Below are 24,640 nucleotides of genomic sequence, written 5' to 3' on the forward strand. Positions count from 1 at the left end.
CCTTGTGCAGACAGCAAAGCAAATGATTTTAAATGTATCAGGATCCAGAGAAAGCAGAAGACAAGCTCAGAAGACAAGCTCAACACAGCCCTGCTGCCTGGCTCTCAGCTGCTCAGCTACAGCACAAAGCTAATTTGCACATTTTCTTTCAATGGGATGAGCAGATGTAAAAATCCATTGTAACCTCTGAGAATGCCAGCAGGCTCTGAGCTCCTCTCATGAAAGAGCTCTTTTGTGGGCAGGCAGGAGGCCTGATGGATTACCCAAGGGATGCTGATCAAAGGCTGCCTTTTCCATGAAAAACTCCTGGGTAAGTGGGCTCCACCAGAGCCATCAGGACTGTCACCTTTGGCCAGGATGCATTTGCAGGTAATGTAGTGGAAGCATGAGCAGATGGGTATTTTATTTATATTTATATATAAATATATATATTAAAAAAAAATAAAATATATATACACACAAATATGTGCTTGTATATTTAGATGCCTACACATACACACACCTGTGTGTGTGTATATATATATATATATATATATATATATATATGGAGAGCCATATACACAAAAGTCCCCAAAATCAGATAAATTAACCATGCTACCTACAACCTGGATACCTTTTTGGGTGCTTAATTATACTTCAAGGAAGTCAGGGAAGAATTTCTGAGCCACTTAGCCCTGTACCAGAGAGGCAGACACCCAGCTACTCCACACTCCCTTCTCATGACCTGGACACAAAATTCAAAGGAGTCACAGAAACCCACACTGGTTTGGGTGGGAAAGGACCTTAAAGCCCCCCCAGTGCCACCCCTGCCATGGTCAGGGACCCCTCCCACAGCCCAGGGTGCTCCAAGCCCCATCCAACCTTCAACACTGCCAGGGATGGGGCAGCCACAGCTTCTGGGGGCACCCAGGGGCTCAGCACCCTCACACCAAAGAATTTCTTCCTAATACCTCACCTAAATCTCCCCCTCTTCCAGTTTAAAGCCATCACCCACTGTCCCATCCCTTCAGGCCCTTGTCAAAAGTCCCTCCCCAACTTTCTTGTAAGCCCCCCCCGCCCCCCTCTGAAGTCATCTCCAGATTTTGCATTTACTCCTCTCAATTTCCATCCCCAGAGTGGTCAGGAGAGGTGAATGACACCAGGTTTGCTCCTCTGCCATGCAAGAGGTCTGCAGAGTTTCTGCTGTAGGAAAATGAGGAAGTGAGGCAGTGAAATAACTCTTTTTTGGAGGGATGTAACACTGAGAGCCTGCACTTTCCTCTGAGAATCACAAGATAATGAGAGCTGAGCTGAGAACTCCCAATAGAACTGTGAACTGAGCTGCTACCAGGGCACTCTTTAAAATCCAAACTGTTTTCCCCAATTAATCTACCTCAGCCATATGAAACAATCCTTCTGAGCTACCAGAAGGTGAGTTAACATCAACACAGCACAAAACAAGTGATTAGGAGTTTACACAGGACCTCAGCAAGCTCCTGCAGAATGCATCAGACTGAGCCATGCCTGAAGCAGCCATTTCAGCACAGAGCACACAGAAATATTAAACAAAATTCTTCCCCCAAAACCCAAGGTTTACTGTTTGGGGTTTTTTCTTTCCCTGGTTAAAGTCTTGTTGGCTCTGGGAAACGAGGCCTCAGCTCTGAGGTGGAGCTGGGTGATTACAGAGCTCTCCACTGGTCCTTCTTGTTCCTGCAAGAGGAGAAGGCTGACATTAAATGAGTAATGGGAGTGCAAGGTCACCTCTTTGATGTCAGAACTTATTTTGCAGTGAGTCATTCCGGAGAAAAAGATGTCTTTTTCTCAAGGACCCTAGCAGAAAGCATACTTCAGATGCTTTAAATACAGAAAATAACCCCACAGGTGGAGGAGGAGTACTGATGACTGCAAACTTGCAGGGCTGAGCTCCTGTGCCCAGGTGGGACGTGGGTGACAACTGCCTCCCCTTCTGCTGTGCCAGTCCCTAAGCAGCACCAGCTGCTGCTAAACAAAAGGGAGGCAAAAACCAGAAATGTTCATCTTCAGGGCAGTTAGGAACTCAAAACAGAAGGTGTTTTGCTGGCCAAGCACAGGCCAAAAGACAGCAAATGCTTTTGAGAGCCACCCTTCCTCCTGGGGCACCTGGAGGTGGCAACAAAAGGTGCTTTCATCAGGAGATGGGGAAGGTGAAAGCTCTTTGGAGGGGGGTGGAAAAAAAAAAAAAAGGCAAAAAAAAAAAAAAGGCACTTTTATGTAAACGTCATCAGAAGAGCTTTGTTAGTTTAACAGCTTGCCTGTGTTTACAGTGCCACTGCTTAGCAAATGGACAACCCTTGTGATTACAGAAAAATTATCACCATTGGAAAATTATTTTCAGCTTTTCACTCAATGCTTCACAGAAGAGGCAGTGGTTTCTCAAGAACAAAATGTTTTCAAAAAGGTTTTACCAGCAGGATGAGTTTTGCTGCTCTTCAGAATTAAACAGTGCAAAAGAAATGGCAGCTTTTGGCACAGACCTCACTTGTGAGCACCAAAAGCACCCAAAAGCAAATTTCCAACAATTAATTTAACAATAATATCCACCCACATGGAAATAATTAACACTTAGATTTAAAATAGTACATTTCAAATAATTATCTAGAGCAAATGGGTCAGGAGGGCAGGTAAGAGGAGTTAAGAGTAATGTTTCTTCAATGTTAAATGCAACCCTAGTCCTAATGATTTTTTTTCTATTTTTCTTTTTAAATAGTAAATTTAATTATTAAAATTAAGGAATAAAAGCATAGATGACCTTGTGCTGCTTTAAGAGCATCAAGGGAGCAAAGTCTGAGGTATTAGAGCCAGTCCAGTCCTCTCACTATGCCCCCAGTTCCTCCACAAGAGGCGTTTGGTGCCAGTGTCATCATGCAGTGTCATTTCTTTAGTGGAAAAAAAGCAGCAAAAAAAAGAAAGCCTTAGATTAGCACAACTAAAAAAAAGTTTGGGCAGTCACCCCATGGTATTTTTAAGGCTGCTGAACTTCAGGACCTGGTTTCACCAGATGCTGCCAGCCACACCAGAACTGTCCCAGTGCAGATGCTGAGCTGGGGAATCACCAGAGCTGTCACCAGCAGCACAGGGAGGGGTGGTGACACCCCAGGGGACACCAGCAGACAGACATCCCCCTCCTAGAAGCCACGAGGCATTTTCCCAGCTCAGCCAGCCCAGACTGCTGACAAGCTGTGGCCCCAGGAGCAAGGGCTCAGCTCCAAGGTGGGCCAAGGCACTGCCAGGCTGGGGGTGCTACCAGGGAACAACTCACCTGGGCAGGACACTCACTGAGAGAGGAGGTTTGGGCACACCTTGCTTTGTCACAGAAAACACCACTTTGAGCAGTTTTGCCACTGGGGCAGCAGAAGCAGCATGGAGAGAGTCCTCAAGCCTCCTAACTATGGCAGCTTCACCTTCTGACAGCCTCACAGACAGCCCTGGGGGACAGCTGGGGCTGCCACGGCTTCCCCCACAACACCACTTACATCTGGAGATGCAAAAGGCAGAACAAGACCCACACAAGGACCCTCTCTGACACTCCTCTGCCACCACAAGGATCTCCAGTCCCGCCTGCTCTGGTGCTGCAGCAACACTGGGAGGCAAAGAGCAACTGAGTTGGGTCAAGATGGGTGATAAATCACAGAATCCCAGAACCATCCGGGCTGGAAAGGAGCTCAGAGCTCCTCAAGTCCAACCCTTGCTCCACTCCCCCCGTGGTTCCCAGCCCATGGCACTGAGTGCCACATCCAGGCTCTTTTGAAATATCTCCAGGGATGGAGAATCCACCCCTTCCCTGGGCAGCCCATTCCAATGCCAATAAAGAAATTCTTTCTCATGTCCAACCTAAACCTCCCCTGGCAGAGCTTCAGCCCATGGCCTCTTGTCTGACTGATGGAGCAGAGCCCGACCCCCCCCCGGCTCCAACCTCCTTTCAGGGAGTTGTAGAGAGTGAATGAAATGTCACATTTTCCTCAAAGGAAACCAGACCACTGCTCCATTTCTCCCATAACCTAGGAAAGGACATCAGCTTTGCCAGGACAGGGGCAGAAAGCAAAGGTTGGCACCCAAAATACCCCAACTGCTCCCCAGCCTGGAAGGGTCTCACTATTTTAAAATCGATGATACCTTAATCTGGATAGTCAATGTTTTGGGGGGTTTTTTTTTGGTTTTTTTTTTTTTGGAGAACTTTCCATTCCCTCTCTCATTTTAGCTTTAAAGTTATTCTTCAATATAGAAGAAAAGTTGAGACTCTGGGAAAAAAAAAATAAACAGAGGCTTACTTTTTTTCTGTTTCTGAGAAAAAAAGACTAGAAAATACTGCCACATCTCCTGTGTAAGTGCAAGGAAACTTAATTAGTAGAGCAAGTCTTATTTTCAAAGAAGCAGAAGAAAAAAAAAAAAAAAAAGGAAATATTTCAAATACTCAGGTGTCTTCTTTTCCCTCTAACTCCACTTTGAAAACTCTGACCAGCATGGCCACAAGCAGTAACACTACTCCTTACACACCAGTCCCTTGATTTTCCAGCCTTTCCCTGGCTTGCTCAAGATAAGTAATCTCCTCAACATCTGCTTTATTTCTTTAACTATTTTGTGTGAAGAATTCCCATTTAAGAGAAAAATAACCCAAGACTATTATAATACAGTCACAATTGGGCACTTTAAAAAAAAAAACACTAAAGAAAAGCCCCTCTGAAGTTGTATTTAAAAACTTCAGGTGTGACTTCTGAAGGGCTAAAACTTAAACTGGTTTTAAAACCTGTCTGGCCGTATTTAACTCAAAAGCTGAAATGAATGCTGTGCAGCTCCTTCTGGAGTCAGACACCTGCAGCTCCACAGAGTCCTTCCAGCAGCCATCCCCGCACCCTCCCCGTGCTCAGCATGGATCCTCTCTTTAATAAAAAGGGTAGAAATGAAAATCCTGGTGCAAGGAAACCTCCAGAGCCAAGCTGAGTCTTTTTGCATAGATTTCAGAGGCAGATGCAACCCTGAGGAGCAGATCTCGGGTTAAATGAATACTTGCCAGGTGAAAGCCTCTCTGGAGATGGCATTTCTCTGCCAGCCTCTCCTTCCCATACTGCAACCCACACCAAGGAGGAAAAAAAAAACCCACAGCAAGTCCAAAACTTCAAAGAATTACCTGAGCTCCCCGTGGTTAATAAATATTGCAGATATTTGTTCATGCTGTACTTGAGGCTTTTAATACCTGCTTGGTAGAGCTGAGACTCCGGTAAAAGGCTCAGACACAACCCCCTGCCCAGGTGCTGACTCAGCACTTTCTGGGCTGCTCAGATAATTGGGGCAGCACTGACCCAACCCCAAGTCCCGCCCTCACTGACTCCAACTCGTGTTGCTTTTTACTCCTGTGGCCCCAGGGGCTTTGGGATTCTTTGCTCCTCTCCTACAACTCCCGTGATCTGGGGGAATTTTCCACCCTGACACCCACCTGGCTCGCGGCTCCATTTGAGGAGCACGACTTGGGCAAAGGGAAAAAAGATCCCAAAAGGATCACTCCCCATGCCCAAGCTCACCCTGCAGCCCATGCTCAGTCCCAGGGGAAGGAGGGGAAGACCTGGTCCTGCCTGGTCCTGCTGCAGCCCAGCCCTGTGGCTTCTCCAGCATTCCCTGCCCAGCACAGGGAAAGTGGTTTGGGAAACCCTGGAGGTTTGGGAAACCCTGGAGGAGCCAGGTTGTGCTTTTCAGTTCCCTGTTGGTAACGTAGCACTGCAGTGTTTGACCAGAGGAAAAAAATCAGTCTTTAAACATCAGGGAAGGTGTTGCACCCTGGAGAGAGGAATCCTGGAAAAGCAAAGGGCTCCTGTGCTGGGCAGAGGGGGCCCTGAGCACCGGGCCAGGGCAGGGACCCTGCCAGCCTTCAGCATCCTTCTGCCTCAAGAGAAATTTGCTCCCACCTCCTCCTGCTTCTCTCCCAGGTTTGTAACCAGAGCAAAGCAGAGCCCTGGGCATTTTCCCCCCAGCTGCATTACCACTGGGTGGAAGACCAAAAATGAGGAGGCCCTGCCAGCCCGGCCTGCAATCCTGACACCCAAAGATGCTGCAACCCCCAGGAAAACTGCCACAGCTGAGCTCAGTGACAAGAAATCCCCACCCACTGGGAAGCCACAGCAGGGATTTACATGGGAAGACACCTTCTGACCTGACCATCACCTGGCTTTTCTGTTCTTCATTTCAAAACTCAAGTTATAAACACATCCACCTGCCAACATTTGAGTGATTCCTGTCCTGAACACACATGTGGAAGGAAAAAAGAAAAAAAAAAGCCTTAGCAATGTCCCACACACACAGTTCATGGGCTACAACCCCAGCACTGAACCTCCTGATTTCTGCTCTTGGTGGAGAAACACCAAGGGCAGGTCAGAAGTTTCCACTTCTGTTTGTTCCATTTCCCTGTTGAAAAGAGGGTAGAAAAAGCTCTTTCCTACAAGATCTTGCATAACATCAACTTCAGGAAAGAGAAGACACCTGTGAAGACTTTTTTACATCCTTTCTACACATGGTGTTGAACCTGCAGTGGAATATGAGCAATGCACAGGCAACCCCAGGCAGCTCAGAGGCTGCTGCCACCAAACACCCTGACCCCAAACCTGGGCTGTGTGAGGAACCTGAGCAGTGGAGAAAACCCACCCTTGATCCTACAGTGACACATTGAGTTGGGTTTTAACATTTAAAGAACATTTAATTTTTATTGCCAACCCCCATTTTACAGAGTGTTCCCTCTCCAAGTCACAGCCACCCCCTGGGGTTGCTTTTTGGCTGAAGCCTTTGAAGCAGGGAGAGGTGAAGAACCTTCCTGCATCAGGGACAGGACCAACAGAGTCCAAGCTGGGGGAATAGAAGCCCAACGATTTCTCCACACCTGACCTGGGTCAACAGGAGCCAAAGAGTGCTAGAGCAGCTTTGCTGTGGGCTGGGTAGGACAAATCACACAGAGGTGAGGAATTCCATCACTGGATGGTACCACAGGAACCCACCCAGGCACCTTCCAACCCAGAGCTGACCTGGAGAGGCTCAGCCCTCCAAAGAGAAAATCCCCACAGCAAGAAAACCACTTCCCAGGCTTGGGAACCATACCAGGAAACTGCTGAGCTGTCAGAACACACCACTGGGATCAGGTATTTCAAGGCAAGGTGCTGAGAGCTTTGCTCTCCCCATCTCACACCAACCCAAAGGGAACTCAGACCTCCAGACTTGGCTCCAGCTTCCTACTCTGGGTTCAAAACACATCCATCTCCTGACAGCCACTATCAAAACCCAGCAAACCACAGAGCTTTCCTCAAGGTTTATGAGGAGATGTAGTACACTTCTTTTATGTCTTCCAGCATACGCAGGGCCCAGACATTAGAGAGAGTCCCATTTTTCTCCTCTACAGCTCCTGCAGAAACACTTTTAGGGCTGAAGGCAGTTTCTTCCCTCCCACTTACACAGAACACTTTCAGAGCACTTCACACACATTCAATAAGCTTTTTGTCCTGCTCCAAAGCAGGTTGGTTTTAGCCATTTTATAGATGGAAAAAGCACTTGAGCCAAATCAGGATCAGAATTCACCATCCCCAGCCCCCCAGTCCTGCTCAGGCTCACATCCCAGTTCTCAGCCCACCAACACTGCCGTGGGAACCCCACCCTGGGGCCCTGCCACCCCTCCAGCACCTTCCTCAGCTTCCAGCCAGCCCTGAATTTCCACCCAAGCCTCCAGGAAACCTCCCCCTTCCCACACAGGCAGCTTCACTGCAACAGATTCCCCCCCCCAAAGGAGATGGACACATTTCAGAACCCAGTTCAAACGTGCTCTCCAGACCAGTTACCTCCTCACCTGACCAGTCTGTATTTACTGAGCTGCCTCCAGAGGGAGAGAAAAGGGAACATCTGCTGCATGCAGACAGCAGATGGGGGGAAAATTCCATCCTCCTGCTGACCTCCCTATGGGGATGAAGGCCTCTTCATCACTGTCTCCCATGGGCTGGGACTGTAAGAGCACTGTATGAAAAAATCAGGATCATCTATTACAGCCTCCTGTGCTCCTCAGGAAGTCTGGAATGGTGGGGAGGACAAAGAAAAGGGGAACAGGGCAATGTCCCACTGATTCCTCTTTTCCTCTCCTCTCTGCTCTGCCTGGCACCTGTCCACAGCCTCCTCCCACCAAGACCTGGCAAGGTCCACTCCTCAGTTTTCAAAAGCTCCTTTCAAGGCTACAAAGATCTACACAAGAGTTTCAGGGTTAGCACCAGTCCTACAGTGATCCTCAAACATCAAAGTCAACATCAACCTTGAATCAATATGTTTAGCAGGCTGGTTCTTCAGATGTTACCCTTTTCTCTAGGCTCTAAACACAGATCTGCACTGTACAGATACCTGCCTGCTTTGGCAAAAAAAACCACGCTTTTAAAGCTTATCTATCAAGTGATTAAATAGGTCAAATATGCTGAAGTGCACTGTTACAGGGCTGCCTGAAAACAAGCCAGGCTGTTTCACTGACAGGGAGCAACTTCTCTTGGATCCAGAACTTGCTTTCAAGAAGATGGTTGCCTGGTCACCAACTGAACCACTACACCCTCTAGTGTGAATCTGAAACACAACTCCCGGGCTGGAAAAGCTTCAGGCAGGCAGAGGAAGACGCTTCAGCCTGACCCCTTCAGATGGAGCAAAGCCACAGCAGTGCTTGCAAAATAACTGTAACTGCAACCCTCAGGAGCCTCACCCAACCCCACCACAGTCCTCACCACCACACCACCTCCTGCTTCATCCCCAGTTTTCCATTTCTCCATCAAAATCAGCACAGAAAAAAAGGGCTGCAGGCCAGCACCAAGCTGAGGCAGCATTTACAGCTCCCTTAGGACAGCTCTTGGACAGCAAGAGTTTGGGCAGGGAGCATGCTGGAAGTTAAACCTCACAATCCCAGTTCTTTCACGAGTGGCAGACACAAGAAAACCAGACCCAGAGATTCTCAAAGAGCCACAACACAGTAAATAAACTGCTCTCATTCCCCAAAACACAAGGTGGGTTGGGTTGGTTTTTTTTTCATTTGGGTCACTAACATACCCAAGGCAGGGAGATTCTTTCTTGTCACTCACACTCAGCTCTTACAGGGACATTTTTAAGCCAGAAGCTGCACGAGTCTTCCAGGTGCCCCGGGAGGTTTTACTAAAACCCAACCTTCACTTCCCCACTCTGAAAACCAAAACCAGCAACAGTTTTTATTTAGCACAGCAGCACCTGCTTCAAGTGGCAGACCCAAAGGAGCAAATCTAGCTCCAGAGCTGACACTACAATGGAGATGTTTAAAGAAAAACGGGAATAATCCACTGGAATAAAATGTCACACACCCAGAGGACCATCCTAAAGGGCTTTAGGGAGCTTTTCAAATTCAAAAGAATGAAAAAAGAGGCAAAAATTTTTGTCTTTCTGACATGGTATCTGGCCATGATTGTGCTGTTTTCATTTCAAGCTAAGCCACAGTCGTGGCAAGATGACCTGGTAACCAGGAGACATGAAAAGCTGAGCATCTTCCAAACTTGGGAATAACCCAAACGTAAGCAAGCACAGAAAAATACAAGTTCTGCTTTATTTTCACAATTTCTGCTTCAAGTTTTTAGAGACCATACCTACTGGCAAGTGCACCTAACTGAGGTAAGGCAGCTTTCCAGGGAGAAAAAGTTTTTTCTCTCCAAAAAACCCCAAGCAGACCAGCAAATAACATCAGCAGAATGACCAGAGCTGCTGAAAGAAGGGTAAAACAAGAGCTCCCCAGCTTTTCTGCAATAAATCTTCCTTTGGCACAACAGCCTCACGGGGAGGGACCCCAGCTCCTGGCAGCCCCCCCATAACCTGGGCTGGAAAACTCCTCCCCTGCAGCTCCCCAAACCTGGGCACCTCCTGAGGGGATGGGACAGCACAGCAATTCTCCTGAGGTTTGACAAGACCGAGCCGCAGGACAAAGGGAGCTTCCCAAAGGAGCACCGGGACACTGCGGGGAGCGGCTCCACACCCCCCCGTGTCAGAGGGAGGGATCCCCCCGAGGAGCAGACACCCATCAGTGCCTCTGTGTCCCCCAGGGCAGCAGAAAAAACCCTTCAGACCCTTTGGGAGCCACAAGAGGCGACGAGCAAAGGCCCAGGGGCCGGGCAGGGCTGAGCAGACACCGGGCCCCCCCCCGCCCCATGCCGGGGAGCCCCGCTCCAGAGGGCCCCTGAGCCCCAGGATCCAGGGGGGGTTCAGAGGGGCTGGAGGCAGATCCAGGCCCTTCAGGACGGGCGGGGATGAGGAGGCAGGGCAGGGCCTGTCCCTGGCAGGGGGAGCCCGGGATGCTGCGGGAGGGCAGAGCCGGGATCGGGATCGGGGAAGGGGCAGAGCCCGGGGCCGGGGGGAGAGGCGGGGGAGGGGGAAGGAGGTGCCGGGGCCGTACCTGCGCCATGGCCGAGCGCGAACCCCGCGCCGGTACCGCCGGAGGCTCCGCACCGCGCCGCAAACACCGGGGGGTGGCGGAAGTGGCAGTAGGGCCGGCGGCAGGGAGGGCCCCCGCCCGGGCCCCCGGAGCTGAGGAACGGGCAATCGATGCCGCGGAAATAGCCGGTGGATCTCAGCATCCCGCTGGCTGCGGGGCGGGGAGCGGGGCCGGGGCCGGAGCCGGAGAGGGTGGAGGAGGAGAGGGCGGAGGAGAAGAGGAGGAGGAGGAGGAGAAGAAGGAGGAGGAAAAGAAGAAGGAGAAAGAGGAGGAGGAGGAAGCGCGGGCAACGGTGACGCTCCCGCCTCACACCCCCGGCACCGGCCCCGCCGCCATCTCGGAAACGCCAGGCCCGGCGGCGAGGACCCCGCGAAGCCGCTGCCCTCACAGGGCTGCCCGTGGCGCGCCTGAACCGGGCGGGAACGGGGGCGGGAACGGGGGCGGGAACGGGGGCGGGAACGGGGGCGGGAACGGGGGCGGGAACGGGGGCGGGAACGGGGGCGGGAACGGGGGCGGGAACGGGGGCGGGAACGGGCGGCTGTGTGTGGGGGGGGGGGGGTCGGTGGTTGCTCGGTTCAGCTTCCCCTGGTCCCTGGTGCCCTTCAGCGGTCCCTGGTGCCACCGCCGCGCCCGGGGCTGGAGGCTGCGGCGGTCCCGGGGCTCGGTGCCCCTCAGTCCCTCCCCCACCCCCTCCTGGTTCGGAGGGATGGGCCCGGGAGAGCCCCCGAGCTCCGCTCCCCGGAGGGCGCTGGGTCCGGAGGGTGCAGCCCCGCTGCCTCCGCACGGCCCCCGGCTCCCTGCGAAACCCCCGGCCCGGCCCCCAACTCCGGAACCGAACCGAACCGAACCGAACCGAACTGAACAGAACAGAACAGAACAGAACAGAACAGGACAGAACAGAACAGAACAGAACAGAACAGAACAGAACAGAACAGAACAGAACAGAACCGAACAGAACAGAACAGAACAGAAGAGGACAGAACAGAACAGAACAGAACAGAACAGAACAGAACAGAACAGAACGGAACAGGACAGGACAGGACAGGACAGGACAGGACAGGACAGAACCGAACAGAACCGAACATCAATCGGGTTTTAGCAGAGGGACCCGAGGCAGGAGTCCCTCAGCCAGGGCCATGCAGAGCAGGGATCTCAGTCCGTGACCCCCCCGTGTTCAGTGCTGGGGAAACTGAGGCAGGTGGGAACCAGCATGGGGGGAGTCAGTGCCCGAGCAGGGATTCTGAGGGATTTCCAGCAGGTGAGGGGGGTCCCAAGCCCCGGGGAATCCCCCGGCGCTTCCCCTGCACGGAGGTTTCAGCTGAGGTTGTGTTGGGGGGGGGAGCGACCAAGAGAATTCCCGTCAGTTGGAGCCAGGAGCTCCATCCCAGAGAACAGGGATGATCCGGGAAAACCTCATCAACTGTGGGGGATGGAGAGAGGGTGGGAAGCACCGGGCAGCACAGAGAAAGGGGCCCAAGGAGGAGTCATCCCCAGGGAAGGCCAAGGGAAAAATGGCAGAAGTCATCTTTCATTTCAAAACCAGAACAAAAAAAAAAAAAACCCCAAACCACTTTATTTCCAAGATGATTGCTGCCTTCTCCCTGCCCACTGCTCCCCCCCAGCATCCCAGCAGAACCCAGGAGCTGAGGACATGGGGAGAGGAACCCACCCCCCACCTGCCCAAGGGGAAAAGGGGGGTGAGCCCAGCACTGCCAAGGTTTGGGGACAAGCAGCTGGGAACCCCTGAATAATGGGGAAAAAGCTTTTAAAAAGCAGGAAGCACTCACAGAACTGAGAGCCTTCCCCCCGACACAAGGTGCTTTGCAAGGAGGGTTCACACTGAGCATCCCCCCCCAGCCAGCTCCCTGCCTCCCCTCACTGCTGGAAAAACAAACTATTCCATCCCAAAGCAAGAGGAAGCATTTTTATTTTTATGATGTTGATAAATCTGTTTTATGTAACTTCAGGTGGAGTGGAGATGGAAAGACCAGAGGCACAGACACATGATTTCCCTTTGTAATTCCCTCCTCATGCTTACTTGGCTGACAAAATACTGTAAAATAATATAAAATATATATATAAATACTATAAAATAGTATAAAATATATAATATAAAATAAGCCATCCATTTCTGTGCAGACCTGGAGGAAAAACTTCTCTAAGCTGATTCAGGAACCTGTGCTTCTTCCCCACATGAGAAGGGGAACTGGAATCCTCAGTTAACTGGGATGCCCTCTCAGCTCCCAGTTGGCAGCACTGGGTGAGGTTCTCGGGGTCCCTGCACACACTGAGGGGGTTCCTCTGAGAACAGGGACCCCCAAATTCACCCATCCTGCTGGCTCTGAGCCTGCTCCCCCAAAAGTTCAACACCAGGCACCTGAACCTCTCCCCACAGCCTCCCAGGTCAACATCTCCCCCTCCAAAAATCTCTGGACCCCCTCTGTGGGGGAACGAGGGGATTTTTCCAGCCCAGGACCCTCCAGCTGAAGCTGACCCTCCCCTCCTAGCCCTGTTCACATCCAAATGTCCCCGTTTAAAGGAGGGACAAGGGGACAGGCTGTGGGCACACGGTTGTCACAGCACCTTGGGTGCCCATGTGGGGTTTTGACACTTTTCTCCCTGGTAAGAGCCAGGCCAGGGGGATGCCACCCTATTTGGGGAGGGTCCCCAAAACCTTCCCCCCACCCATCAGCCCAGGACCCAGCTGCAGGGGAAGCAGGGCCCTGCCTCACCCCCTGAGAAACCACCCAGGTGAAACAAGGAGAGATGTTTTAATTTTTTTTTCCTTTTTTTTTTTTAAGAAAAGAACCCTCCCAGAAAAGGAGAGCAGCCGGAGGTGCTCAGGGAGCAGGAGCCTCCCACCTCCCAGAGCTCTGCTCCCTGCTTCTTCCTTTGCATCCCAAGGCTCCTCCTGGGCCAAGTTCCTTCTCTCCACACTGGGAACTTTTCTCTGCATCCACACAGGATCTTTACCCTGGTCCCAGCACTTCCCTGGCTCCAGGCACCAACCAGGACTTTGGGAAGATGGAGAAAGCAGCAGGAGGAGGAAAGGGGCTTGGCCAGAGCTGGGGGGACCTCCCACGGGGCTGTCCCCTCCCCGGGCTGTGGGATGAGTGGGGTGACGTCCACCCCAGTGCCCCCAGTACCCCCCCCCCCACGTCCTACCTTAGTCCTCATCCCCCATGGGAGATCCCTTCCCGGGTCTCCCATCACCAGGGGTGCTCCATGGCACCCCACAACCCCACCAGCACCCTGGGGTGGTGACATCCCCTGCAACCCACAGGGCATCACCCAGCCTGGGCAGGACCCACAGCCCTCCAGGAGTGCTCCAAAGCCCCTCAAGGTGCTCCTGGCCCCCCAAGGGAATATTTCGCTTCCCAAAGAGGATGCTTCAGTCCTCAAGGTTGCTCCCAGCCCCCCAGGGTTGCCCCCAGGTCCCCCAGGGGAAGGTTTCTGGATGCTTGGTCCCACGTGTGCCATCCAGGCAGCCTGGGGAGGATCCACAGCCCCCCAGGACCAGTCCCAGCCCCCCCAAAGTGCTCCTGGCCCCCCCAGGTGGATGCTCCAACCCCCCCAGGAGCACTCCCATCCACCCAAGAGGATGCTCCAGCCCCCCAGGGTTGTTCCCATCTCCCCAGGGGGATTCTCCACCCCCTTCCCCAGGACTCAGTCTCTGGATTGGGGGTTCCACGAGTGTTTTCCAGACGTCCTTGCAGCCCGTGGGTCTCCCTTCACCGTCCCAGCCTCCAGGCATGGCTCAGGCATAGGATGACAAAGGGAAACCCACAGGGGGCTGGGGGGGGGGGGGGTGTCCATCACCCGAGCTCCTCATCTGGGCACTGCTGGGGACAGAGGAGAGACACGAGCCAGGAGAGGAAGGGGCAGGAGCCTGGAGGCCCCTGGTGACCCCCAACCCTCCCTGCACCTGCAGAAGGTGCAAACCCAACCCACGGGCCTGCCCCATGCCATCCATGGGTGCTGCTTCTCCCCACGAGTTGGGGGCTTTTGCAGGGGGGTGGTGGGGGAATGGGTGGCTTTGTGTCTGCAAAGGGGAGGGGGAGAGGGGCAGAAGGGGCAGGGTGGGGGTGCAGGGGGTGCAGGGGGTGCAGGGGGTGCAGGGGCACACACGTGTTGGGGTGCACACGCGTGTGGGTGTGGATGCTGTGCAGGTGTGAACACGTGTGTGCTGGCTGCAGGCACACGTGTGTGTATGGGGGGGGTTTGCACAGCCTAGAGCTGGGGGGGGGTCCATCCCACCACTCCCCACCCACACAGGACCCAAGGGGTGCAGGGGGACCCTGGGGACCACAGGGCACCCACACCACTCCCGTCCCACCCAGCCAGCTGTGCCAGGTGTCCCATGGGTGCCTCATGTTGGTGGGTGTCCCCCCGTGTTGGTGGGTGTCCCCCCGTGTTGGTGGGTGTCCCCCATTGTTAGTGGGTGTCCCCCCGTGTTGGTGGGTGTCCCCCCGGGTTAGTGGGTGTCCCCCCGGGTTAGTGGGTGTCCCCTGCCCCCTCCAACCCCCCCTCATGGGGTCCCACCCCTCCGTGTCTCCCCAGTGGCAGCACCAGGATGCTCGCAGAGCTCTGCACCCTCAGCCCTGCCCCAGACCCCGTCCCCAGCTGCCCCCCGGTGCTGCCCCACTCACCTGCCAGGGCAGAGCCTCTCCTCCTCCTTTCCTGTCCCCTTCCCTCCATCTTAGCCGGGCAGAGCCCCTCACCCTGGCATCCATCCCTCTCCTGCCGCCCTCCCCTCTCCCCGGCCCGGCCACGGGTGGGATCCGTCCCCTCTGCCCTTTTATACCCTCCCTGTTCATATGACAAGCACGTGAAAAACCAGAGCAAGAGCTCGGAAAAAAAGCTCCTTAAGACCCTTTAATTCAGTTTCCTGGATCCCATGACTGAGCTCGGCCGATCAGCGGGGTCTCATGACTGTGGCACGCAGGCTCCAGCCATCAAAAGCCTCATTTATCCCCCAAAAAGGGACTTCAACCCCTCCTGGCTGGACACCCGGTGAGCCCCACGTCCCCTGTGCCCCATCCCTGCCACAGCCCCCTCCCCAGTGACATCGCTGAGCTCCTGGTGTCCCCTCCCCTCCCCAGCAGGATCCCGGCACGTCCACTTGTCCCCTGCCACAGCCACCGCGTGAGTGCACACCAGGCACACGTGTGCACACGTGCATGGACACCAGGAACATACGTGTGCACACACACAGGGACACCAGGCACACACAGGGACACCAGGCACATGTGTGTGCACAGGGACACCAGGAACACACATGTGCACACATGGACACCAGGCACACACATGTGCACACGTGCATGGACACCGGGAACATACGTGTGCACACACAGAGGGACACCAGGCACACACATGCACACCAGGAACACACGTGTGCACACATGAACACCAGTCATACATGTGTGCACACACGCATGGACACCAGGCACACACCTGTGCACACACATGCACACCAGGCCCACGTGTGCACCCCAGGCACACAGGGATGTGCCCAGCCCAGCCATTTTCCTGTGACTGCAGCACTGGGATCTGCAGCCACCTCTGTCCCTGCTGGGGACTCCCAAAGGACCCCGGGGGATCCTGCCCTGTCCCCTTTCTCTCTGCTGTGGCTGCAGGAGGGACCTTGGGGACACTCTGAGTTCTGGCTCTGCCTGTCCCCTCCTCCCCGCCCTGCCCAGGCTCTGGTTTTGGACAAGTTCCCCTCCGGGTACCAAACCCTGGGTGGTCCCGACCCAGATCCCTCCCTTCCCATCCCCTCCTGGGGGTCTCAAACCCCGGCAGGGACACAGGTTCTGTCCTGGTGCCTCATGGCCCAGTGGTGTGACACAAGTTCTGTCCTGGTGCCTCGTGGCCCAGTGGTGTGACACAAGTTCTGTCCTGGTGCCTCGTGGCCCAGTTTGGCCCCACGGGTGGGGGACTCTGTGCCCAGGACCCCCAGGGCAGGGCTGGCTCCTGCCTTTCAGGGACCCTGCAGCTCCCACATGGATCAGGGCCTCTCCTGCCCTCCTCACTCCAGGGATTCGTTGTTCCCAGGCAGGGATGGGGCTGAGAGCTGTGATGGATCCAGACCCAAAAAGCCCCAATATCCCCCCAGAGCTGGGGTCACAGGGGCAGCAGCTGGAGCTGCCCGGATCACCCGGGATACCTGAGCTGGGTCTAAATTTTGGGAATTGGGCTGAACTTTTCTGTCCTTTTCCTTTGTTTTTATTTGTTTGGGGCTTGTTGTGTGTGTTTTTTGTTTTTTTTTTAACTGGGACACAGTCAATACCAACTCATCCCTCCCCAAGCCCAGCCCCTGGCCCCCCAGACATCCTGCTGGGGCTGCTCGGGAGCATCCGCAGCCCAACAGGAAACAGGCAGCAGGATAAAAATATCCCGAGGGCAAACAAAACGTCTCGATGTGGGGATTAGGGTGCTGGGGGGCTGCTCCAGACCCCCCAAATGGGGGGGGGAACAGGCTGGGTGGTTGTGGTGCCTTCAGCTTCTAGCAAAGGCTCCAACCCCCCCCCGAGCAGCCGTGTGGGGTGAGCTGGGGAAGGGGGGAGAGGCCCAGGGGTGCTCAGGGACACATCCCAGCTCCCAAACTCTCCCTCCCACCCCCCCAAAAAATAGGGGAGACCACCCAGAGCCCCTATACCCAAAAATCCTCTTGTAGCTCCTGCAGAGCCCTGGTGCCAAGGAAGCTCCCACCCTGCTCCTCCTGAGCCTTGGGGGGCAGGTGAGGGATGTGTGGGGAGCAGGGGGGTCCCTTGCACCCCCCCCGACCCCCTCCCCAGCTCCCGGACCCAAACAATGGAAGCATTGGAGCTCTTGGAGCTGTGGGAGGCCCCAGCACGAGGCCCCTGAGCCCCTCCAGGAGCTGCCTAAGGAGATTATTTCTCCTCACATGAGCCCACGGGCTCACTCCAGAGAGGGGACACGAGGCTGCTGGGGACATCGAGGGGGGGAACTGGGGCCAGGGAGGGGGCAAGGGAAGGGGCAGAGCCCTGCTTTGCTCTTGGGGTTGGGGCAAGGGGTAGGAAAAGCCTCGGACACGTGGAGCTGCTCTTCCCCAGGGTGATTGCAGAGCAGACCCCAAACCCCAATGTCTGAACACCCGGCTGCTGGGGGGAAGGGCTGGGGGGTGCCCCCTGCACCTGCCCAGCACACCCCTGGGGTCCCCTGCAGCCAGGACACAGCTGGGCACAGAGCAGGGCACAAAGATTTTCTCTCCCCAGGGCCACCCTGCCCACTTGTGACCACACCATGGGGACACCCCTTTCCCCAGAGCCCCCCAGGACACTGCTGGAGGGAGGCTGTGGGCATCCCCCACCTCTGTACCCACCAGATCCCTACACAATGGGGTCCCCATTGACCCCACAGCCCCATTTGAAGAGCTCAGTTTTTGCAGCCCAAGGAGAGGAGGGGCCAACAGCTCTGTCCCCTCCTGCTGGCACCTCGGGGCCCTGGTCCCTGCAGGATGGTGACAGCCACGTGTGACTGAGCTGGGGTGACAGCCAGCAGGGAGAGGTGAGGGGCTGGTGCTGCTCCCCCCGGGGGGGCACAGGCAGAGCCAGGGAGAGAGCAAACACAGGTAAAATGTTCAATCTGCTCTTTATTGGGTGCCTGGTGCCCTCAGCCCCCTTCCCAAGGGAGCGGCGTGGAGAGGATTTTCCAGGGGTGACCTGAACATGGGGAGTGCTCTGGGAAGGCAGAGCCAGGCTGGAGGCACCTCCTCCAAGTGTCCCCAAACTGCCCTCGGGGACACAGCTCTACCTGGGATGCAGGAGGACAGCAGGCTGATCCCAGGAGAGCTCTGCCAAGAGCTCCTCCATCCCACCCCAAAGAGATGCTGAGGAGGGGGCTGGGCCCCCAGCCCCTCTCCAGCTCACATTATTGCTATAGTCAGAGCAGCAGAGAGGCCAGAAGGGATCCAGGGATTTTGCTGTTTCAGGAGAGGGGAAGAGGATGTGTCTAAAGCCAAGGATTTATCCCCAAAAAGGGCGGGCTCCCCTCACTCTGGGGAAGGAAGGAGCTGCCATCCCTTGCCGGGCTGGAGGTGCCAGCAGCGCCGGGGCTGATCCCGGGAGGGAGTCCCAGGGATGCTCCGTCTGCTCCAGCCCCAAACTCATCACACCTCCAGCAGCAGGGACTGACTGAGGAGGGGTCGCTGGAGGAAGAGTCAGGAAGCCCCCCGGCCCCTCTCCTGGCTGGTCAGTTCCGTTGGCTGCCCAGCTCCTGGGAGATGAATTTCCGAAGGCGCTCGAGGTACTGGCTGTAGAGTTCGATGTCATTGTGCCCCGCCCCATCCACCCAGAGAGGCTCCACGGCCTTGGGGCAGCGTTCAAAGAGGGCCAGGCCGTGGGAGAAATCAATCACCTCGTCCTCAGTGCCGTGGATGATGAGCACAGGAGAGGTGATCTTGGAGATCTTCTCAATGCTGCCAGGAAGGTCGAAGGTTGGAGAAGGGGGGGGGGGGAAAGGAGGAGAAGGGGATGGTTAGGAAGAGGGATGGAGGCACCTCTGTTCCTCCTGCCTCCTGAGCACATCCTCTCAGGAAGCAGGATCAGGGGACACTGTCTGATGACAGCAGAGCATGGGGACATGGAGCTTCTGCCAAGGATGAGCTCCAAGACAAATCGCCCCCAGGGTGACAGATGAGGACCAGACAGCACCGTGGGACCCAGGCATGGCTGAAGGAAATGGCTGCAGGACAAGAGGAGCCCAGGGCCCCCCCACGTTGCTCCTGCTGGGCTGGGAGGAGGATTGGAAGCACAACTGTCCCAGCCCAAAGGCCAAGAGAGGCCATCGGGATGCAGAGCCTGGGCTGGGGATCAAACCACAGCTTCTGGCTCAGGGGCTACCTCAGTGCTGCCTTTCTGTGCCACTGCCCTCTGCAGAGGGCAAAAACTGTCCAGGAAATCACCCCTGGGGCTTGTGAAACCTGACAAGGGGCCACTGGGACAGCCCTAAAGCTGACGGGCAAAGACACGGAGACCAAGTGGCCAGGAGCTGATGCTGCCAGGGAACGTGCGGTGCACACAAGGCACAGTGAGGAGAGGGGACAATGTCACCAGGGGTTACAATCCCCTGAAGGGGACCAAGGGCAAGGCAGGGGGATCCCCAGTTAAACAGGGGGATCCCCAGTTAAACACATTGTGGGAAATGGGGCAGCAGTTTTGCTCATAACCCCCTGGGCAGCCGGGACAGAGCTGGTGGGGTGGGCACTGTCCTGTCCCTTCTCCTCAGGACACTCACTTGGGGAAGGCATCGAACCAGTAGGTCTTCTTTGTCTCAGGGAAAGCCACCCTCATGCCAGAGGTGAGTGGGGAGTGCAGGATGATGGCAGCACACTCGTAACGGGAGGCGAGATCCACGGTGGGCACGGTGCCAATGCTCTGTCCATACAAAATGATGTTCTCTGGGCTGATCCCATACCTGGGAGAGGAGAGGGGAGGTCAGAGCCCAAGCACAGGAGGCAGATTGCCAGGAGAAACAGCCCAGAACATCACCCTGCTCTGGGTGCACCCTGCAAGCTGCCCTGGGGTGGGGTTGAGGGAAACGGGGGCAGTGTCCCGTCCCCCAGTTCCCTGTGACTGGGCCAAAGCTGCTGCCCTGCACCCCAGGAGCAGCTGGGGCTGAGCTGCTGGATGGCTCTGGTGAGACCCCAGCCCAGGCTGCCCCCAGAAGCTGTGGCAGTGTTGGAGGTTGGATGGGGCTTGGAGCACCCTGGGCTGGTGGAGGTGTCCCTGACCATGGCAGAGGGGGCACTGGGTGGGCCTTAAGGTCCCTTCCAACCCAAATCTATCTGGGATTTGGTGAGTTGTGGGGGTATGAAGTCTCAGCAGTGCCTGGAGTTGCGATACAGAGGGGCTGACAGATCCCAGGGCTCCCTGCCAGCTGGGCCTGGCTGCAGGCAGGACAGAGCCCACCACAGGGCTGCCTCTCCAGCCCAACTGGGAAAACTGGGAACAGCCAGATGGGGAGCACAGCACCGAGCAGGGTCACAGCCCCACAGCACCCCCACCCTGCTCCCCCTGCAGCTGCTTTCAGGCTGTTCCTTCCCATTAGGAGCAGCCCGGGTTCCCTCTCGGGGACGTTTCCTGTTTCTCCACATTTCCTGGATTTCCTCCCTCCCCCTGCCCTGCTCACCGTGTCCTCAGTGCCTGCCAGGCAGCGTCGATGTCTGAGTAGAGGTTCCTCTCTGAGGGCTTCCCCGTGCTCACCCCGTAGCCCGAGTAGTCGTAGGAGAAGATGTTGCAGTTGATCCGGGTGCCCAACCCGATGTAGAAGCTGCTCATCTGCCCCAGGTCCACGGCGTTGCCGTGGGAGAAGAGCACCGTGTACCTGCAGGGGGGTCACACTCTGCCACAGTGCCACCAGGGGACAGCAGGGACAGCCAGGACGGTGGCCAGGACACAACGGGCCAGCACCGGCCACCAGGAAAGGTCCCCATGACACCCCTGTCCCAGCACCCAGAACCTCCTGGCCACCCAGGACCAGGGGCTCCCTCCCAGAAGAAACAGGCAGCCCGAAGGCAGGATGATTCTGTTCCTGTCTTTTTAGCCTATTTTTGGTAAAAAAGCTCAGGATTTGGGGCCGTTTGCCCGCTGGGGATTTTAAGTAAGAATTCTGACAGCGGGATTTTTTTTTTTTCTCCCCTGACTCTGGCAAGACACCAGATGTTGGGAGAGAAGTGAATTGTGGGAGTGACAAGGCACAAGAAATTTCCACCATAAGGGGAAAAACAATGTTAATCATAAAAATTAACACTAATAGCTCGTTGCTGGAAGATTGGCTCTCTTCTGCCAGTGGGAGGGAGCAGGACCCACCCCCTGCTGAGCACCCACAGTTGGCCCCAGTGATCTGTGGCCAGGTTGAACCTCCAGGTCCCAGCCTGGATGGCCCAGAAAGTCCCAGCAGGTGCTGGCAGGATGAGCTGGGATGACAAACCTGACCTAATGCCTGGGGGGGAGCTGGGAGGGACACCCCTGCCCCAGGCCTCACAGCAGGTGGATGTGCAAGCAGAAGAACCTCCCCGATGGTTCCCAACCTCTCTCAGGGATGGAGCAGATGTCCCCACAAGAGACCCCTCACACAGCTCTCCAGATCCCCAGGAGCCAAACCCCCTTTGCCCCATGGCCACCTGGGGAGCCCCTGGCAGGGTGAGGGCTGATCTGGGCAGAGCTCTCTGCAGACTTTGCTTGGGAGGACCCCTGAGTGTGGGCTCAGCTGGGGGGCTGCACCTCAAACCTGAGCTGTGCCACCAGCAGCTCCCAAGCCCCCTCCCAGCAGGGAGGGGGTCTCCCTCCCACCCTCTGGGCTGCCCCTCTCCAGCTTCCCAGTGACACAGGGGTGACACACAGGGGTGACAGACACACAGGGGTGCCTGAACCCCTCCTCTGGTTGTCACCCTTCCCTGTGAGGACTCGGATGTGCCCAAGCATAGACCCTCTTCTGCACAGGTGTCCCCTGACCCGGGGGCTGGGGACAAGGAACAAGGGGGTGGTGCAGAGGGCTTGGCACAGACACTGGGCTGACAACTGGAGCATCCTGTCACCACCAGGCTACCAGGGGGGGATCTGTGGGAAAGACAAGGGAATCCCTACACCCTACAGGCTTTGCCTCCACTCCCTGTTTAAGCCCATTCCCAGCTGCAGGCACAAGCCAGACCGGTCCCGGGAGCCCGGCTCCACAGGAGACCTCCAAGCCCTGCAGCAGGGCCAGCCAGGCGCCGGCTCAGCCCAGGGCAGGGAGGTGGCACCTGTCTGAGGGACAGGGGGGGACAGGGTGGCACCACCTGGCAGCTCACCTGGCCCCGGGCACGCAGCGGACGTACATGCAGCCCACGCGGTTCCCCCGTCCGCTTTTGGTGACAAACACCTCGATGTTGTCCAACTCCCGTTGGGAATACTGAAAATCCGCCCGGTCCTTCAGGTGGAGCTTCCAGCGCCCCGCGACGCCGCCCCGCAGGGACCCGGTGCTGGTGCTGCCCACGGGCTCGGGCTCGGGGCTGAGGGTGTAGGTGGGCTCGGGGGGCAGGAAAGCCAACTTGGCAGCGATGCGGCTGGGGCAGGGCGGGCAGCAGAAGAGGCAGCAGAGCTGGCTGAGGGACAGCCCGTTCATGGTGGCGGCGAAGGAAAGGCAGAGGTGTCCCCAGGGAGGGAGGATCCCGATCCGAGCGGGACGGAGGCCCAGGGAACGAGGAGGAGGCCTTGTCCTCAGCTGGCCCTCAGCACGGCCGCGGCCGCCGGGCCACCACAGGCCGGGGTGCTGGTGGCCGCCATCCCTTCAGCCACGGGTAGCAGCGGTGGCCTGGGGACAGGACAGGGACAGGAGCAGTGAGGGCTCTGACACGGACACACACCCCCCCGGGACAAACACCCAGCACTGAGACAGCACCCCCAGCACCCCCACACCTCCCTCAGCTGAGGGGCACAGCGTTACCCCCCCCAAACACACCCCACGCTGGCACTGAACCCACTCAGCCCCCAAACCCCCTGCACCCCCAAACCCCCTGCTCACAGTCCCTGCACCCCCTGCTCACACCCCCCACCCACAGCCCCCCACTCAGGGGATTGAGGACCCGCCAGGAGCCACGTGGTTGATGGCAGAGAGGACACAGCCCCCCCCTCCCCAGGACCCCCCTGGATGCTGGCACTGGGGTGTAAAGGGAGCACAGAGCTCCCGAAAAAAATGGGGAAAGGGGGGTAAAAAAAAAAAAAAAAAAAAAAAAAAAAGCGAGTATTTTCTGCAAGTTTGGGCACAGGCTGAGGCTGAGGAATGTCAAAGCAGCCCACACCCCGAGGAATTCCATCCATCTGCTTCCGAAGGGCTGGAAAAGGGGAGGAAAGGGTGGAGAGGGGAGGCCCCTGCCCGAGAGGGAAGGGAAGGCACGAGGTGCCCAAAAATGCTGAAATTTGGGGAGTGAAGGGAGGCCCCGTGCCCCCCAGCAGACGGGGAGGAATCTGGGTGCCCCCCTCAAGCACCCCCAGCAGAGCCAGGGCCGGGAGCCCCCCCAGGTCTGGCAGCCACGTGCCAGCAGGACCAGGGTCACCCACAGGGGACAGGGGTGTCCCCAACCCACGCCCACACCTCTGGGTGTCCATGCAACCAGCTGGGGACCCCCCAGGACCCCCCAGACAGAGCAGGGGACACAATCACACCAACCCCCCCCTCCGGACCCTCTCCTTCACCCCCAGCTCAGGTATGGGGGGTCAGATTCCCCCCCCCCGGCCCCCCCTCCCCAAACACCCACGGACTGACCAGATGGGACCCCCCCCCCCCCCCAACACTGACTGCTGAGTGCCCCCCTCCTCACACGGACCGACTGGGGACCCCCACCCCTCCCACGCTGGCTGGTGGGGGGGGTCACACACACTGGTGGGAACGACCCCCCCCAACCTGACCTGTAGAGGACCCCCCAGCTTACCAGGAGGTGCCCCCTGCCACCAGGAGGACCCCCACCCACAGACCAACTGAGGGGGGGAGGGGTCGTCAAACATCCTGAACAGTGTCACCTCCCCCCCCCACAGTCCCCAGATGGGACCCCCCGACTGACCACTGGGTGCCCCCCCCCGACCAGCACAGAACCCCCCACCCCCACTGATTGGGGGGGGTTCCTCCTAGAGAGGGTGGGGGGTCCCTCCAAAGCTGGGTCTGGGGGCACACACACCCCACACCCCCCCACTGTTGGACCCCCCCCCCCCACTGATCACTCGGTGCCCCCCCCCCCGGTTCCGGTTGAGGCGTGTGCCCCCCCCCGCATTGTGCCTCCCACACACACCTTGCCCGCTGTGCCCCCCCTCACCGACCCTGAGGGGCTGTGGGACCCCTCACCCACCCCCTGACAGCTGCCCCCCCCCCAAGGCCTCCCCACCCCCATCACCCCACTGGGACCCCCCCATCCCCACTGACCTGCCTCAGCTGCACCCCCCCGCCCCGGGACCCGGCCCCGAGCCCCCCCCAGCCCCCCCGGTGCCGTCCCCGCTCGATGCCGAGGCAGACCCGGTGTTCCCCCCCCCGGTACCGGTACCGGTTCATGTTCCGCCGCGGCCCGGCCGGGCCCCCCCCCCCGCGCTGGGGCTGCCGAAGGGACGCGCGGGCGCTGCGGGACCTCCCGGGCGGGGGCGGCGCTGCGCAGCTGCCGGGCTGGCCCTGCCCCCTCCTCTGCTGCCG

At 57.0% G+C, this 24,640-nt stretch overlaps 2 protein-coding genes across 5 annotated transcripts in view; both read right to left on the reverse strand.

Moving 5' to 3' along the window:
- The window catches only part of REXO1 (RNA exonuclease 1 homolog), a 41,619-nt gene extending 30,966 nt beyond the window's left edge, over positions 1-10,653 (reverse strand). For 2 of the 4 annotated variants that reach the window (XM_071727445.1, XM_071727448.1), the window contains exon 1: positions 10,424-10,653. In XM_071727445.1, coding sequence (XP_071583546.1) covers positions 10,424-10,604 — 181 coding nt within the window. In that variant the 5' untranslated portion in view covers positions 10,605-10,653. Of the gene's footprint in view, positions 1-5,143; positions 5,256-7,834; positions 7,941-10,423 lie in introns of those variants that run through there. The other 2 variants (XM_071727446.1, XM_071727447.1) reach the window with 2 other exon arrangements.
- A 7,406-nt stretch (positions 10,654-18,059) lies between these two features.
- On the reverse strand, positions 18,060-24,640 carry ABHD17A (abhydrolase domain containing 17A, depalmitoylase). The gene is made up of 5 exons (XM_071727738.1): positions 24,498-24,640; positions 22,275-22,777; positions 20,615-20,809; positions 19,721-19,900; positions 18,060-18,902 (listed from the first exon to the last, which is right to left on the reverse strand). Exons 2-5 carry the CDS (start codon positions 22,586-22,588, stop codon positions 18,677-18,679), a joined length of 915 nt encoding a protein of 304 aa, XP_071583839.1. The 5' UTR covers positions 22,589-22,777; positions 24,498-24,640; the 3' UTR covers positions 18,060-18,676.

The sequence above is a fragment of the Heliangelus exortis genome, chromosome 28 (genome assembly GCF_036169615.1).
Source record: "Heliangelus exortis chromosome 28, bHelExo1.hap1, whole genome shotgun sequence".
Classification (NCBI taxonomy): Eukaryota; Metazoa; Chordata; class Aves; order Apodiformes; family Trochilidae; genus Heliangelus; species Heliangelus exortis.